Source organism: Oenanthe melanoleuca, chromosome 7 (genome assembly GCF_029582105.1).
Source record: "Oenanthe melanoleuca isolate GR-GAL-2019-014 chromosome 7, OMel1.0, whole genome shotgun sequence".
NCBI classification, from domain to species: Eukaryota; Metazoa; Chordata; class Aves; order Passeriformes; family Muscicapidae; genus Oenanthe; species Oenanthe melanoleuca.
In genome coordinates, this window is record NC_079341.1 from 13,529,214 (window position 1) to 13,543,699 (window position 14,486).

Consider the following 14,486-nt stretch of genomic DNA (forward strand, 5'->3'; position numbering starts at 1 on the left):
CATAGTGAACCAAGTGGAAGCTGTATTTTAAGGGGGACAAGAAGCATCCTAAATAATTCAAAGGCAACTAAAATAACATGATGTCAAAAAGCCTACAGTGTCAAGATAAGCCTAAAATTAATGAAAATCCAAACTAAGCTTTAGGAAAGCTTTAGACTTTAACTCACAATTTAAAACACCAAATTATGCCATTATTTTACATGAGAAAAAGGCTTAATTTTAGCACCAACACACACCAAGTCAGCTTTCGCCCCACTGAGTTTTTTTAACTTTCAATGTAGTGCAAGAGACAGAGTTTATCACACACAGAAAGGAAGCAGGATGGTGCTACAATAGTAAAACATCAGCCTTTTTCACTGTATCAACAGCTAGACATTGTCTAGCCATGTCTTCCAGCAGATAAAGGTTGAGAAGTTGAGCATAGCTTAGCCAAAAAAGCCTGTATTTATTTCAAAGTAACATGTGATTACACCAAACTAAACTAAAATGGATTTCTGTATTTTTAGCTATGGATTTAACTATTTGGTATTGCCTCCTCAGTCTCACCTGGCCCTGCTTAATTTACTGAAGCTGAACTATACATTGAAGGTATAATTCATGTATACACTGAAGGGGTATCATTTAAAAACCCCAAATTCACTTCTCAAAAGCACACTTAAAAAAATCCTCAAAAACTACGGCATAGCAGAATATGGGTTACTTGAACAAATGCTGTTTGGCATCCACTGCACTTCAGCTGGTTCAATTATCAAATTGTCAGCACAACTAACTAAAGCCAAATTTTGTAAATAACACACTTGTTTTCTATACCCTGCTTTACTCCCAAGAGCTTTACCCACCTATTACATATTTAATATCACTTATTCCTATTTCTTATTAAAGGCAAATGTAATCCACATTCATAAATTAGATTATCAAAACTGCTTTAAGTATCAGAGAATGCATCAACACAAACAAAAATCTTACCAGCACAGAAAATTCACGGCTAATGTTTAGATTTGCAGATACTTGGAGAAGCCTGAGATATCAAACTTAAGACAGGATTTATGAGGAGAATAATCAAATACAGTTTTCATTTATTGGTGTTCCCTGTTCTATTTCCCATCACCCTCCACTGCAGCCTCCCATTTAGTAGAAGATAAATTGTAAAGGTTAGACTTGAGAAAATTGGTGTTTTTTTAAAGAAAAAAGGTGTTTAGCTGTACGGTTGAGATGTGTGTGTTTTGATGTTTGTCCCCCTGTTCACATATAATTACTTCAGAAAGAAAAGCTCAGTAATTAGAGAAGCTCTTCTCTTTTCTACAGCAGCTGTTTAACCTTTCTAAAGCCTGTAAATATTTTAACAGTATCTGTTGGCAACATTTGGATTCAGGCCTTAAGCTCCAATGCTGTTCAATGGGCAGCTAGCAAGCCTTTCTCTTACTTCTGCAATCAGCACAAACATACTGCATATTTGAGTTGATTAGGCAATATTCATTTATCAGGACACAAGTTATCCCCAGATTGGCCCAGTTGACCAAGTTAAAAGAGCCATAACTCAGACACATGCAACAATCCAGGATTTGTTAAATTCACTCTTTATTAGAGCATCAACACAGTGAACCAGAAGCCTGCATCTGTAGCTTTGTGATATATCATTCCATTTAAGTGACACTCTTTTCTTCATAGCTTGTAAAATGTTACGGTTTTCTTACATCTTTGCATGTTTAGATTTATCTGCATCTGTATCAGTCTTTGGTCTGTGTCTGAACAGCCACCAGCACAAGGTCACCCTGGCCCATAATTAAGGAAGGAAACAGCCACTCAAGAGACTGATGTATCATATCCTCATGTCAGTTATTTATATGAAAAGTTCTATATTTGTAAATATGAGAATTATGTTAGTTCTTGGACTAGAAGACATCTCTTTAAATAGCAGTTAATTCAGAATTGAAGACCAACTGTTGTTGTTTATCTAGATCCATTCTTAGTTCAGCCTCTTGAATAGAGACAGAACAAAGATATTTTTACCACCACACGGCCACAAGTGACTTGTGGCATAGTCTACAAGTTACACTCCCTAAAAATGCAGAGATTTACTTAAAACAACTGACATAAAAGATATCTTACACAGCAATTCCTTTTAAGACCTCACTCACTAGTTTCAGCAGAGGCATGAATTTACATGACAGTGAATTATGAAAAACTACTTTCACTGAGCATTTGGTTTGCTCAAACATTCATCTAACTGTAAGCTGAATACTTCTTTATCAAATCTAACAAAGGCAATATATAGCAATGTGATCTGCATCACTGACAAGTCAGCAACTGCACAAGAAGGAAGACAAGAGCAAGCCAAGTCAGGATGAGATCACATTTGGGATGCAAAGGTCAGTGTTTCACATGGGACTTACAATTCAATGTCAAGGGTTATTGTATTCTTGTTGAATTACATGCTTCTCACCACAACAAAACATAACTTGGCTAAACCCACATTTCTTTGAGAAATGACGTTACAATATTAAATGAGAAGATATTTATAATATATGGATATCCCTCACTGAGTCAGAGAGAAAACCACAACATATTTATCTCAATACAATCATATTTTGTAAAAACAAATGAGAGGTACAGTACAAAGTAGGAAAGCACACTTGAGAAAACAGCTTATGCACAGGTCTGCTGCTCTTAACACAGCAAGGGATGTAACTGTCTCAGCTCTCTGCATTAGTAAAGACCAGATCACTATGATCAGCTAACAGAGTCCCACCTGTATCAATGACACTAAGGATGAATGTTCCCTCTTTAAAATGTGAAGCACAGACTCCAAACTGAGTGAAGAACATTCACAGCTTTCCCTTGAAATCACTCTGTCATCTCAGAGGAAAAGGCAGTGTGTAAATGAAATCAAGGCTATATCGAAGACAAGAGTGTAAGAAAAAGCTCAGAACCATTGCAGTATCATGAAAGCTGAAGATTTTCTGTGCTTGGCAGTTAAGTGCTTGTATTAATGCCTCTGAAACTCCTTTTGAAGGCAACTAGGATCTCTTATTTTCATAGACTATAAAAATCTCCATATAAAAGGCTATCTGAAGACTTTCTGAATAAAATCCAAAATATCAGAAATCCTGACATGCTTTATGTCTAAGAGTCTGAAATACCTACAAGAACAACTGGAGATGAACTACAAATGGTTAAAATCTTACAGGTAAGACAGAGGTTGAATCTCTTTAATTTGAATCTGTAGCAAAAGTTACTTCAGAAGATTATGAAACAGAAATAAATGTTCTATACTGATATACAATTAATATCTAATAAAAGGTTAATCAACTAATATTACAATAGCAGTATTACCATAGTAATATTACAGCCAGGAGGGTCTAGTGTTACAAGACAAAACTGGTGGATTACCTCAGCTACATAGACCCAAAGAAGTCACAGACACACATGAAAGCATGTCCTTTTCTTCTACCTAATGCAGCTCTTCTCCTGTGTACACTTATATTAGTGAAGCATTTTCAGGTATTTGATCTGTATGCACTTATGTAAGAAGTGTTCCATGCTCCTCTGTAGGTTACTGAAGGCTTTGAATTGGCATTCAACTTTTTTAATGAATTTTTTTTTGCTATCTATTCTATACAATTAAATTATCTTAAAATGCTCACATTCCAACATTTGGATGAGAAGACAGCAGTTTACATCCATATCAATATTTGAGTAAAGACATTGTACATTAACAGTTCACTGAACAGAAAAAATCCCCCAACCACTAAAACCATTTGAAACTGAAAATCATCAGGAAGTTAAGGTGTTAAGGAAGTTAAGTGCCTTAACAAGGCACTCTTTGCAGAAACTTGAACATAAAAAAAGAAGGAAAAAAAAAACCACAACCACAAAACACTCAAGACAAAAACAGACTGTGGATAATACAACATGGTGGTAACAACCCCAGTCACTCGAATCTAAATTTTACTAAATCTAATGAAGTTTTAAACTGCTTCCATTCAATTTGAGAAGCATTGTAAATCAAATGTGGCTACTACTTTCATCTGTAATGGACTAATTTGTAGCTTCTAGGTAAACAGAAGGAGGAAAAAAAAAGTCCAAAACCAAATCTGACCGTAGACTAAAAATTTGCAGATGAAAAACAATTGAATACCAACTGAAACCAAATTCTTGCAGACATTCAAACATTATCTTAAAAAAAAAATTAAAATAAACAAAACAGAAAAAAACAACAACACACAAAAAAACCGCCAGAAAAATTAAGCGACCTCATACATGGCATCTTCCAAAGCCTGCTTCTGCAGAAGGCCTGATTAATGCTGCTGTCTGCCCGAATCTCCCAATTCCTCAACCGCACAAGAGGCAACGAAAATGAAGAAACGCCTTCCTAATGATACTTTGCACAAAAGTAAGTGTTGCAACTGACACTTGATGCTGGCGAAGATGTCAAGGGATCACAAAGAACAAGAGTCACGACCCAGGATAGATGGTAAGATGGTAACACAGCATTATGTAGCACTTGAAAGCTGTGAAAAGCCTTGCTGCTTTAGGGTGCAGTATTTAAAAGATTATCATGAAACACCCGATTAACAAAAGACAAGACTATTAGCAACAATCTGAAGCATCAAGGAGTAGCATGGATTTCACTGTTTCTGTAGCTAACAAGGCTGCAAAAGCTAAAGCCACATATTTGGGATTTGTGGCACAATAAATTCCTACTTTACTCAACTATAATTCTCCAGCCGTTTTTCTACTTTGAAGAAATTGCCTTTCTTTCCCAGGATGTCCTTCTGGGACAAAGTCATTGCAGTGTAATATACTGGGCAGTCCCAGGTATAAAGAACTTTTCTCTAAACCACTATATCCTGTCACTGATAATTATTGCTACACCTTCCCATTGTGCTAGATGCTCTGAGAACAAAGCACAATATAAAGATGTTCCCAAGTGAACAGAAAACTAATTCACATTAAGGCTTCCCACATTTTACATGCCAAGATGGAGACATAGCTTCATGTGCTCTTAACTTCACTAAGTTTAATCCAACACTCTAATTCTGGATGTCTGCCTCAAGCAGAACAAGGTATCATTTTAACCTGAACCAGTTGAGAGATAAGGAAAAAAACTATTTTGTGCCTAACACTTCTTGAAAATCTGAAGACTCCCTTTTTCTGAATCACTCCAGTTATCCTCATATTTTGAAAACACTTTATTTAACTTGTAAAATATATGTTTTGTTACTTAGGAACAAGCCCTTATCAACAAACAAATTCATTTAATCATGCCTTTAATATACACGTCTGCAACAAAAAAAAAGGTCAAAAAAGTCACTGATAGCTAATGAGGAAACCAAATATATGAAAAGATTTTTTTTTTAAATAGCCCATCCTCTGCCACCTGAGATTTAAGTAGACTGTGGACACATCATTCCTATCCCCCAAGTGATCTAAACTACACATTTTAAATAGCATTCCTTCATGCAAACTTCCTGCTATGTGAACAACATGGAGATGGATAGCATACAATCTGAATGAAAGGTTCCAGCAAAGGGGGAGTAGGTCCAAGACAGACAAAAGAATATTTTAAACAAGGGAGGAAAAAGCCAAAGAACAGCCGAGCAAAAAAAATCAGAACTTGGCTCATCTCTGCGGCCTAAGTGTCTCCCAAAGCTGAGTCAAGTCTAGATTCTTTGAGTGTATTCCAAATGCATTTGTTCCTCTCACATCGATGAACTCACTGGCAAAACATCCATCTTCTCCAGTGCTACTCCACTTCCTACTGCCATATTCATTACTGCACTGGTTTAAAAGGCAAAGGTTCAACCCAGCAGATCACCCACACCCGGGACAGTAAGGACTCATACCATGCTGTTATACTGGCACTAGCTGTAACAACATGTAGAGAGGATTAAGGCTGCACAAAAATTAGGAAACAATACAGTTAAGACAAGTACTTTATGCACATGTATTAAATGGTCTGTACTTAACATCTCACATTCTAAGCTCTTGAGATGGGCATTCTCTAGAAATGAGGTGGGAAGAACAAGGGAAGGACTGTTCTATCCTTAATGTCCTACCGGATTGGAGACTTAAAGAAACTGAAATACAAAGCATGAGACTGCAAAAAGGCAAAACAAAACCAGAGAATAAGGCCATCTAAAGCTACCCTGGCCACCGAGCAACTTTATGACAGCAGATCCGTCCTCTCCTCCACCTTCACTGCTATTTTTTGTACGCTAATTATTTTACAGCTACCTATTCCAATAATCTGCAATTCAATTTCTCTATACACTCAGCACACCCAGCAGCTATTAGGACGTATGCTTTAAATACATTTTTTTACACTGTAAAATACAAATGGAGGCAGGACAGCATTTTTGTATTATTTCTGCCAGGTGAAGGAAATTCATTACTAATGGAGTATGTAGATACGGCATTAGTCAGCAAAGGCAGACTCTGGAGTAATTTAATAAATCTGCTCTTTGGGAAGAGTCTTGCAAATAAAGTTTAAATGAACTGAAGCTGTTCAGAAATCAGTAAGTACAAAGCTAAATACTAGGCAGCACTGAATTAAATCAATGCAGTACAGCTTAATGTGCTACAAAACGAAGAACTATGTAAACGTATGCATTCACATAGTTAAAATATATAGCTATAACTGCTTAAATTGACACATGAACACTGCAATTCTCACCTCAAAAAGACCAAGCTGAACAGCAAACCATAGGATGAGGCTGTAAACAGCCTAAGAAATGCAATTACATCCTTGCAGAAGCTAACCATGTCTATGTAATTTCCAAGAAAAAAAGATAATACAATTTAAATACCTGACTACCAAACATGAGAGGATAAGAGTAAACAAACACAAATATTTACCTTACTGCAGTAAAGCATCCAAAGCTCATACAGCCTCTCTCGGGATGCCATTCCTCCCCTTCCTCTTCCCGTCGATCCCAGCTACTTTTTCTCTTCAAGATCCTACCATGCTCAGCTCCCAGGTGCTCTTTCCACAGTTTTGCTTTATTATTAGTTATATCATAACCCAAGAGGAAGCCAAATGACAGGATCTCAGTCTCCCCTTTTCGAGTAAACAACGAAGTGCAGCACAAGCAACTGCAGACAAGTGTCAAGCATGTCAGTTCTTCGCCAGCGCCGCTTCGCTTTTAATCTCTGAAAGTGAAAACATACCCTTCAGGCCTTTGGTGGAGGGAGGAAAAAACAAATCCGCGCTTAAAGCCCACAGACAACGCGGGGAACCGGGCGGCGGCAGGTCGCACCGCTTGGCTCTCCGACACTATTCCCCTGTGACGGAGAGGTCTGGCGTTTAATGTTCGCCGCGCTTTCTCGCCTTTGCAGGGGGGAAGCCGCAAGGCAGCCGAGCGCGGCCGCCGGAGCCCCGGGTACCTCCGCTGCCGCTCCCGGCCCGGCAGTGACAGCCGCTGACCACCGCCCTTCAGCCCCGGCCCCCGGGCTCCGCGGCTGCTCCCGACCCCGGCGGGCCCGCAGGCCAGCGGCTGCCGAGCAGAGCCGCGGGGCGCGGCAGGAGCCCCGCGCTGCTCCGCCGCCCGCTCCCGGCCGGCACCGGCCGCCCCGCGCCGCCACCTACCGCGCCCCGGCCTCCCCCAGCGCCCGCCGCGCTGCCGCGGCCTCTCCCGCAGCCGAGCCGGGCCGCGGCGAGTGGCGGCCGGGCGGGAGGGGCCGAGCCTCGCCACATCGCCCGCCCCGCCCGCGCTCCCGCACACGCCCCGGGCCGCGCCGAGGGGCGGGGAAGCCGCGAGCGCCATCTTGGCTGCGGGTAAGGGCAGCGGCAGGGGCAGCCGGGGCAGGAGCAGAGTCGCGGCGGCACGGCCCATCCACAGCCCATCCACAGCCTGCACCCCCTCACCCTCAGAACTGGCGGCCCCTGCCCGGCCCGTGCCCCTCGGCCGCGCCAAGAGCGTGCCCGTGAAGAGTCAGCATCGCACCTCAGGAAACCTCCGCTCTCCTTTGCTTCATAAGTAATAGAGGGTACCAAGCACATGCAGGTGTTTTACATGTGCTACAGAGAGGCCTGCTGGAATACCTGCGGAGCATGGGTACCTCCATACATCCAACCTGCTGCCCCTGTAAGGCAGCCCCTACCTTATATGCAGAGCTTGCACAGGACTAAGGAACCAAAGTTAGATTCCGTAAAAAAAATTAGCTTTCCAAAGGAGAAATGCAAAAAGACATCCCTCAGCTTGCCGGTGGCCCTTCCTGAGCCCACCAGCTGTGCTGACCAGCTGAGGCACTGCACTCCAGTGAAGAACTTTCCTCCTGCTCCTTCAATAGCAGGATCTTTGCATGCTTCACAAGGCACTCTCCAGGGAATGGGCTTCCCTCCGTGTCCTCCTGTTCCCTTGGAAAGTGAGGCTGGAAATTAATGCTGTGTCAGACTCCACATCAGGGAGGAGGCAGTTTAAGGAGATGTGGGGCATCTCTCTAGTTTGCTGGGAGAATCAGAGTCCTGCAACTTTTGGCCACAGCCCTGGCTCATCTCCTCACTTGTGTTCATACAGCTTCATGCCATGAAGCATTTCCATTCATTACACAACTGATTGCTTCCAGGGGATTTTCACACCTTTGCAATGATTAAATACAAGGTTTGGAAGTATTGACTGTGGGATATCATTGCAGTGTCTGCTACATTAATTTTTTCTAGGGATGGATAAGTATCACCAAGAGGCCAAAGACAGATTGAGATATGCTCCTGCAACAGGCCTTTGCATATTTGTCTTGTTTTTAGAAGATCACTGGAGTTTCCCTGGAGAAATTTAAGAGCTAATTTGTGCTCAATGTTGTTTCATGTGGATCATCACTGTGGGAGGGGTAGAAGTATCTTTTACTGCAACATCTAAACATAGTATCTAGCACGGATGGAGGGGCACTGACAAAAATTGACTGTAAAATTATTTTTAGTTGTGTGATACATGTGCTCTGGTACTTGATGCTAGCCGCAAAATTCTGCTGCCTTGAGGATGTAACATAATTTTTTCCATCAAGAAAAAAAATAAGAGCTTAGACTCTAGCTCTGTCCCCAGGGCAGGATCTGCTGTGCTTAAACCACACTGGAGCCCCTTCAGTGAAATGCGTCTAAGAAAAAAAGAGAGCCTGCCTCCTCCCTGAGAGACTTACCTCAGGGCTTGAGTTACTGCTGGGAGCTCCTCCCTACAGCCAACCTGCATGACCTTTCTAGCAAATGCAAACCACTATTAGGCCCTTCTGCAGTAATTCAATAAAAGGTAGCTCTTTCTAGCAAGTCTTTTGAGTTACAGACTCATCACTTTTTTTTTTTTTTCAGCCTTTTCTAGACCAAACAACAGCTTATTTCAAATTTCTCTTACAACTTGCTCCCTCTGAAGAAGCCAGGCCCTAGCAAAGCCATGTAAAATCCCAATCCTCCCTTCAGATATTGCTCTGCTTTTTTGCATTACTGACTCCTTGTAAGAGCAGCTGCTCCTACACACAGCAGTTCTGCACGAACCTTCAATGAAGCAATAAAAAACCATCCTCTGATAGAAACAGTAGACTCCTCCCTGGCTAAGTGCTGCCACCCCCGTAATTCGGATGCTCCCAGACTATAAAGCAGCCATTTTCCACTCTGCTGGAGCTGTAGCAATGTAGTTATTTTAGTGGGCCTAGGCAATCAGTGCTGCTTGTGTAGGCAGTTCTTGCCTTATATAGGTGCTCTAGATGGTAAGTAAAGTGCTTGTGGTTTGCAACAGAACAGTCTGTTCCTATGTCATTCAGGGTGAGTGGTCTCCTGGTCTGACCTTCTAGAGGTTTTCCTAAGCCAGGTAGCTTAGGACCTGTAAGGTTGTTCAGGTGGCTTTGAGGTGTCTGCATCACTGGGTGTATGTCAAGTTTACTCTCTCCCTGTACAGACAGACATTCAGTATTTGCTATGAGTTTTTTCTTGTGTAGATTTATGGGCAATAAGGGGAGAAGTCAGCGGAAAAAGGTGGGCTACAGGTTTGTCTCTGCAGGGGGAGTATAATTCTAGATGAATTTATATTTCAGTGTACATACCTACATGAAGACTCATCAAAGAATATGGAAATCAAAGAATGGAGGAAAGTATAAAGAGAAGCATTGCCAGCTATGGATGGGAGTGTTTATGGATTGCTTCAGCTGTGAGATAATTGCTAGACTTTTCATTGCCTGCTCTTCCATAATTATGTATCAATTATTTCATGGACCTTAAACAGTCAGGTAGGCAGTGTTCATTAGTATTTCATTGTCCCTTAGCTGCTGTCTTGTGGTAACTGTTTACAACAGTGATTATTTCTCATACTTTGTTTATTACTTGTGGGTTTTAATGTCTCTCATCAGGAGCTGTAAATTAGTCATACAGTCATTTTACTCTGGAATTAATTTGTTTGTCAGCAAGTCCAGGTAACAGAATGGGTAGAAAGAAGGGTGTGGGTAAGGAGAAGGCATTATTTTTGTGTTAAGGAAAGATTTAACAAAGAAATAGACTACTCTGGATTGAAACTGAGTCCAGGAACCTCTGAAGTGGCAAGAAGAGCCACACACCTTATAGTACTGTTTTTGTGAAAGTCTGCTTATTTTCTGTGGATGCAAATGAAACAGGCAAACATCTGTATTTGACTTTTAGATATTTTCAGGCCTGTTGTTTGGCCCTAAGGTCTCTACTGCAACCAAGCCCCAGACCAATAGAAATCATGCTGAGATGAATGTATGGCAAAGCTTTTAGCTGAGCTTTTTCTTGATGTCTTAAAGCTAATGCTTTGTTTAGCAACAATAAAGACCTGAAATAGAAATGGACTTCGAAATTAGCTTAGCAATGAACCTGGCCCTCAATTCTTCCACTCTTTTTTTTTTTTTTTTTCCAAACAGGATCTTGCATAGAAGCAATAAGTAATCTTTACAGTGTAAGTAAACAAATGGCCATGTGGCTGCATGTAAAATTTCCATTATCAAAATACCTTTCACTGAATATAAAGAAATAAGACTTTTTGGATGCTAGTTTCTGGACATTCAAGCCAAAATAACTTAAGATTGGATTTGGTGTGGCTATTGGAAAGACGCATGCTGGGTCTTGTAAGATTCCAAGATCTCTCTAATGACATTTTGATGAGGGTGATTTTAATTTCTCTGGCTATGATTGCCAGATGAATTTGCAATTATTCTGTTAGGTAAGTCAGCAATATGTTTCCTTCTGTTACTATATATTCACTTTGTACTCCAGGTAATTCAGAGCTCTTTAGCTGTTCCTAAAATTTGAAAATGGGAAGGAATTTTTTTGCCCCTTGAGATATAAACCGGTATCTAGGGATTTTAGTTTCTTTCTTTCAAAGTGTTGGAGACTGGCCACAATTAAAGCTGGGAGGTGATGGTCTGGCTAATAGCATTAAGTCCCCCTGCCTGCCCTGCTTTCAGATATGCGTGGTTAAGCCATTCACCAGACTTAAATTCAGGAAGGAATTTACCCCAGGGTAGCCTGGGACCCTGGTGAGCATTTTTGTCCTTGCCTGTCCTTTCGGCTTATTTCCACAGGGGGCCTTCAGTATAATGACTCTACCGTTGCCAAAGGCTCAGGCAGTGATTTGATCTCTTCTGCTCCCTGTTTTGTATTATAGGCTCCCTTATCACAAGCCTTCAGTTTGCAGCTGTGCAAGGAATGTTCTTGTGTGGATACCTCTCAAAGACCCTTTCAGACTATATAGATAGCATGTGTTTATATGCTTATATGTATATCTGCCTAGGTTTCTCAAACAAGGAAAATTCATGGACGATAGAGTTGAGTCTTAAAACTGCCCCTCTTCTCTGCTGTCATTTAGATTGGCTATGCAAGAGCTGACATGTAGATTTGTGCTACAGCTGTCTTTCTTTTGCAAATGCTTGAAGGCACCAGTTGTTACTGCACAAGATTGCATCATAAAATGGTTCTGCTTCCTTCATCAAACTGACTTCTCACTCAAAGTAAGCCATCCTTTATTGTAAAATCTTAGAGCCAGGGATCAGTGAAGTTACCATACTTGCACTTCAAATCATTTTGCTTTAGTTAAGAGGGTATTTAATGAATTATTTCATTATGTTGCAGTGCTCAGCAGCATGAATCTGCAGCATGACTTCTAAAACAATCAGTATGTCAAGAGAAAAACAACATTGCAGCAACCAAGACTGAAGGATGTGTAGGTGTTTGTAGTCTGTTGATCTGTTTGAATTTAATTCCCTCTTAGCTGAGCAGGGTAAGGTTGTTTCAAGGATGTCTGCTATAGCAACTTGGAGCCTAACTTCTCTTGGTTTGGGGAAGAAGGCAAACAAAGAGAAGTAACTAAGAGAAAATAGGCTTAGGAAAGCTCTAACTTTGACTAGAGGTGAGGTTATTCCAAAATATTAGTACTACAGCCTCCCAAAAGTTAGATGTTGGCTGCAAACACACTGCTTCTGAGTGGGATGTGAAACCAAAGGTGTGCCCTTGTGAATATCCCAGGGACTTGGCTAGCCTAACTCCTGAGCACAGAAGGGGTATGAATGATGGCTACTGTTGTAAAACTTGAAATGGAATTTTAAAGATTCCACAGTGTAGTGTAAACAGTGTGCTGTTGGAGTATGTGAGAGACTTGTGGGGGCCCACTTGCACACTGAGCTGGTTGTAGAGTCTCTAATATAACGGGTCTCTCTTTTGGTTCCTAACACCAGGCCCTAGGGAAAGCTGCTACTTCTGTGCTGTGAAGGGTCAACATGAATTCATGCCTCCAAATGGTGTGAGGTCCTGGCTAAACAAAAGAGCACAGTGTAGGACTTGAGCTGGAAGTAGGAGCAATTCAATCCTGTACAGAAATCTGGATTTAATGCCAACTGGTAGCAGGAACTATTGGGCACCAGGACTGTTTTGTTTGTTGGGTGTTTCTTAATCATGAAGTGAATAATCAACTGAGAGATTTATTTTGGTATCTGTAGCATTTCAAATAGTCATTGCTAGAAATAATTTTTATTAATAAGCCTACTGTAAATGCTTTGCTCTGTCTTAAGCCATCCAGTGTCACAGCTGGAGGCTTGGTATGCAGTATTTCCATGATGATACTGTTTGCTGTCAGCTTGCCAGTGCACTCACAGAAGAAATACTTCTGTGAAGGCCATTGCTTTTATGGGGCAACTCAAGATGAAAGGTACATCCATTAATCAATTCAAGCATGGAGTTAGTCCATGGGCTCAATTACAAATGGAGTTTGGGATTTTCATAATCATAAATGAAGAATTTTTTTTCTCTAAGGTCTGAAAGTTTGTTGTTGTTATTGTTTTGGTGTTTTGCTTGTTTGGGTTTTTGTTTGGTTTGGGTTTTTGTTTGGTTTGGTTTTTTTGGTTTTTTTTTGGTTTTTACATTGATGCCCACACAGTGCTGGCAGTCCAGAGAGATTCCACTTTCAGGAAATATTGATGGCCTGTGTAGCTGTACATCATCCAGCAGGCTGGTTTCCACTTTATCAGCAGTTGAGGAAGGCATGCAGGTCTGATGGGTCTGTGGAGCAACCCTCAAAGAAAGACATCTGCAATAACACAAAAGTACTCCCAATCACAATGGGAAGTATTTGAAAGCTGACTGTGTTTTGTCTGGGTTGTACAAAGCAAACCAAAGACTGCAAGGGTTCATAGGGACACTTCTACTGAGCCCTAAGACTAGCAAAGCCCTTATATCCATTTTGCATGGGGTGTGTAGACTGTTACTGATGTCTTCCTTTCTCTAATACTCCAGAATGGTGGATGTCCTTTTGGGACTCTGAAAGTGGGGAGCAACTGCTAGCATTATTTCATGCTGAAAGTGTCCTGTTAGCAGCATTTTGACAAGATTTTGGGAGCATTTGGAGAAAGTGAAACCCCATTTGCTCTTTGATAGCTGTGTGGATGACTTCTGTCTATCACACATTCATTCAACTTTGTGCCTATTTCCTGCTCCCAGTCCTGGGTTCCTAGAAATTTTCTGTAATAAAGAAGACAGACAAAGGAAGGAACAATTCTGCTATATCTGAATCGTGCTGAAGCTTTCACATTTCTTAATAATACTGGAACAAAACAAGACTGTTCTGTCCAATCCAAGTTAGCCCACTGAGCACTTTTAGGTCTGCTAGACTGCCATATCTTAGCAGCAGTAAAATCAAAACACAACTGAAGTATTTTTTTATTTTTTAACTGTTTTAGTATTTGAAAACTGTCAAGTACACTATATTTCTTTAGTAAATTTATCAGAGATAGATAATAAAACAACCACCTGAGGTTTCCGCTCTGCAACTTTCGTTGGTAGACCAACTAAATAAAGATGTTGCAGTAAGTAACAATATGTTAATTGCTGTCTGGGGAACTGGTCTCTATTTTATTCCTGCTGAAGACAAATGAAATATTTTGATTTCCTATTCTAAGCAAACAAGCAGATATTATACCTTAACAGCTGCATTATTTTGCAAATCTGGTTTAGTTAAAGCGTGCTAACACACATATTCCTTACACTGTGCAGCTCCCAT

General features: G+C 40.8%; 1 protein-coding gene across 3 annotated transcripts in view; it reads right to left on the reverse strand.

Annotated features, from left to right (window-relative positions):
- NBEAL1 (neurobeachin like 1) overlaps positions 1-7,694 on the reverse strand; it is a 77,297-nt gene extending 69,603 nt beyond the window's left edge. For 2 of the 3 annotated variants that reach the window (XM_056496460.1, XM_056496461.1), the window contains exons 1-2: positions 7,589-7,676; positions 6,859-7,152 (exon numbers count right to left, since the gene is read on the reverse strand). In XM_056496460.1, the coding sequence (XP_056352435.1) occupies positions 6,859-6,909 (51 nt within the window). In that variant the 5' untranslated portion in view covers positions 6,910-7,152; positions 7,589-7,676. Of the gene's footprint in view, positions 1-6,858; positions 7,153-7,588 lie in introns of all 3 variants that reach the window. The other variant, XM_056496458.1, reaches the window with a different exon arrangement.
- Positions 7,695-14,486: the final 6,792 nt, after the last annotated feature.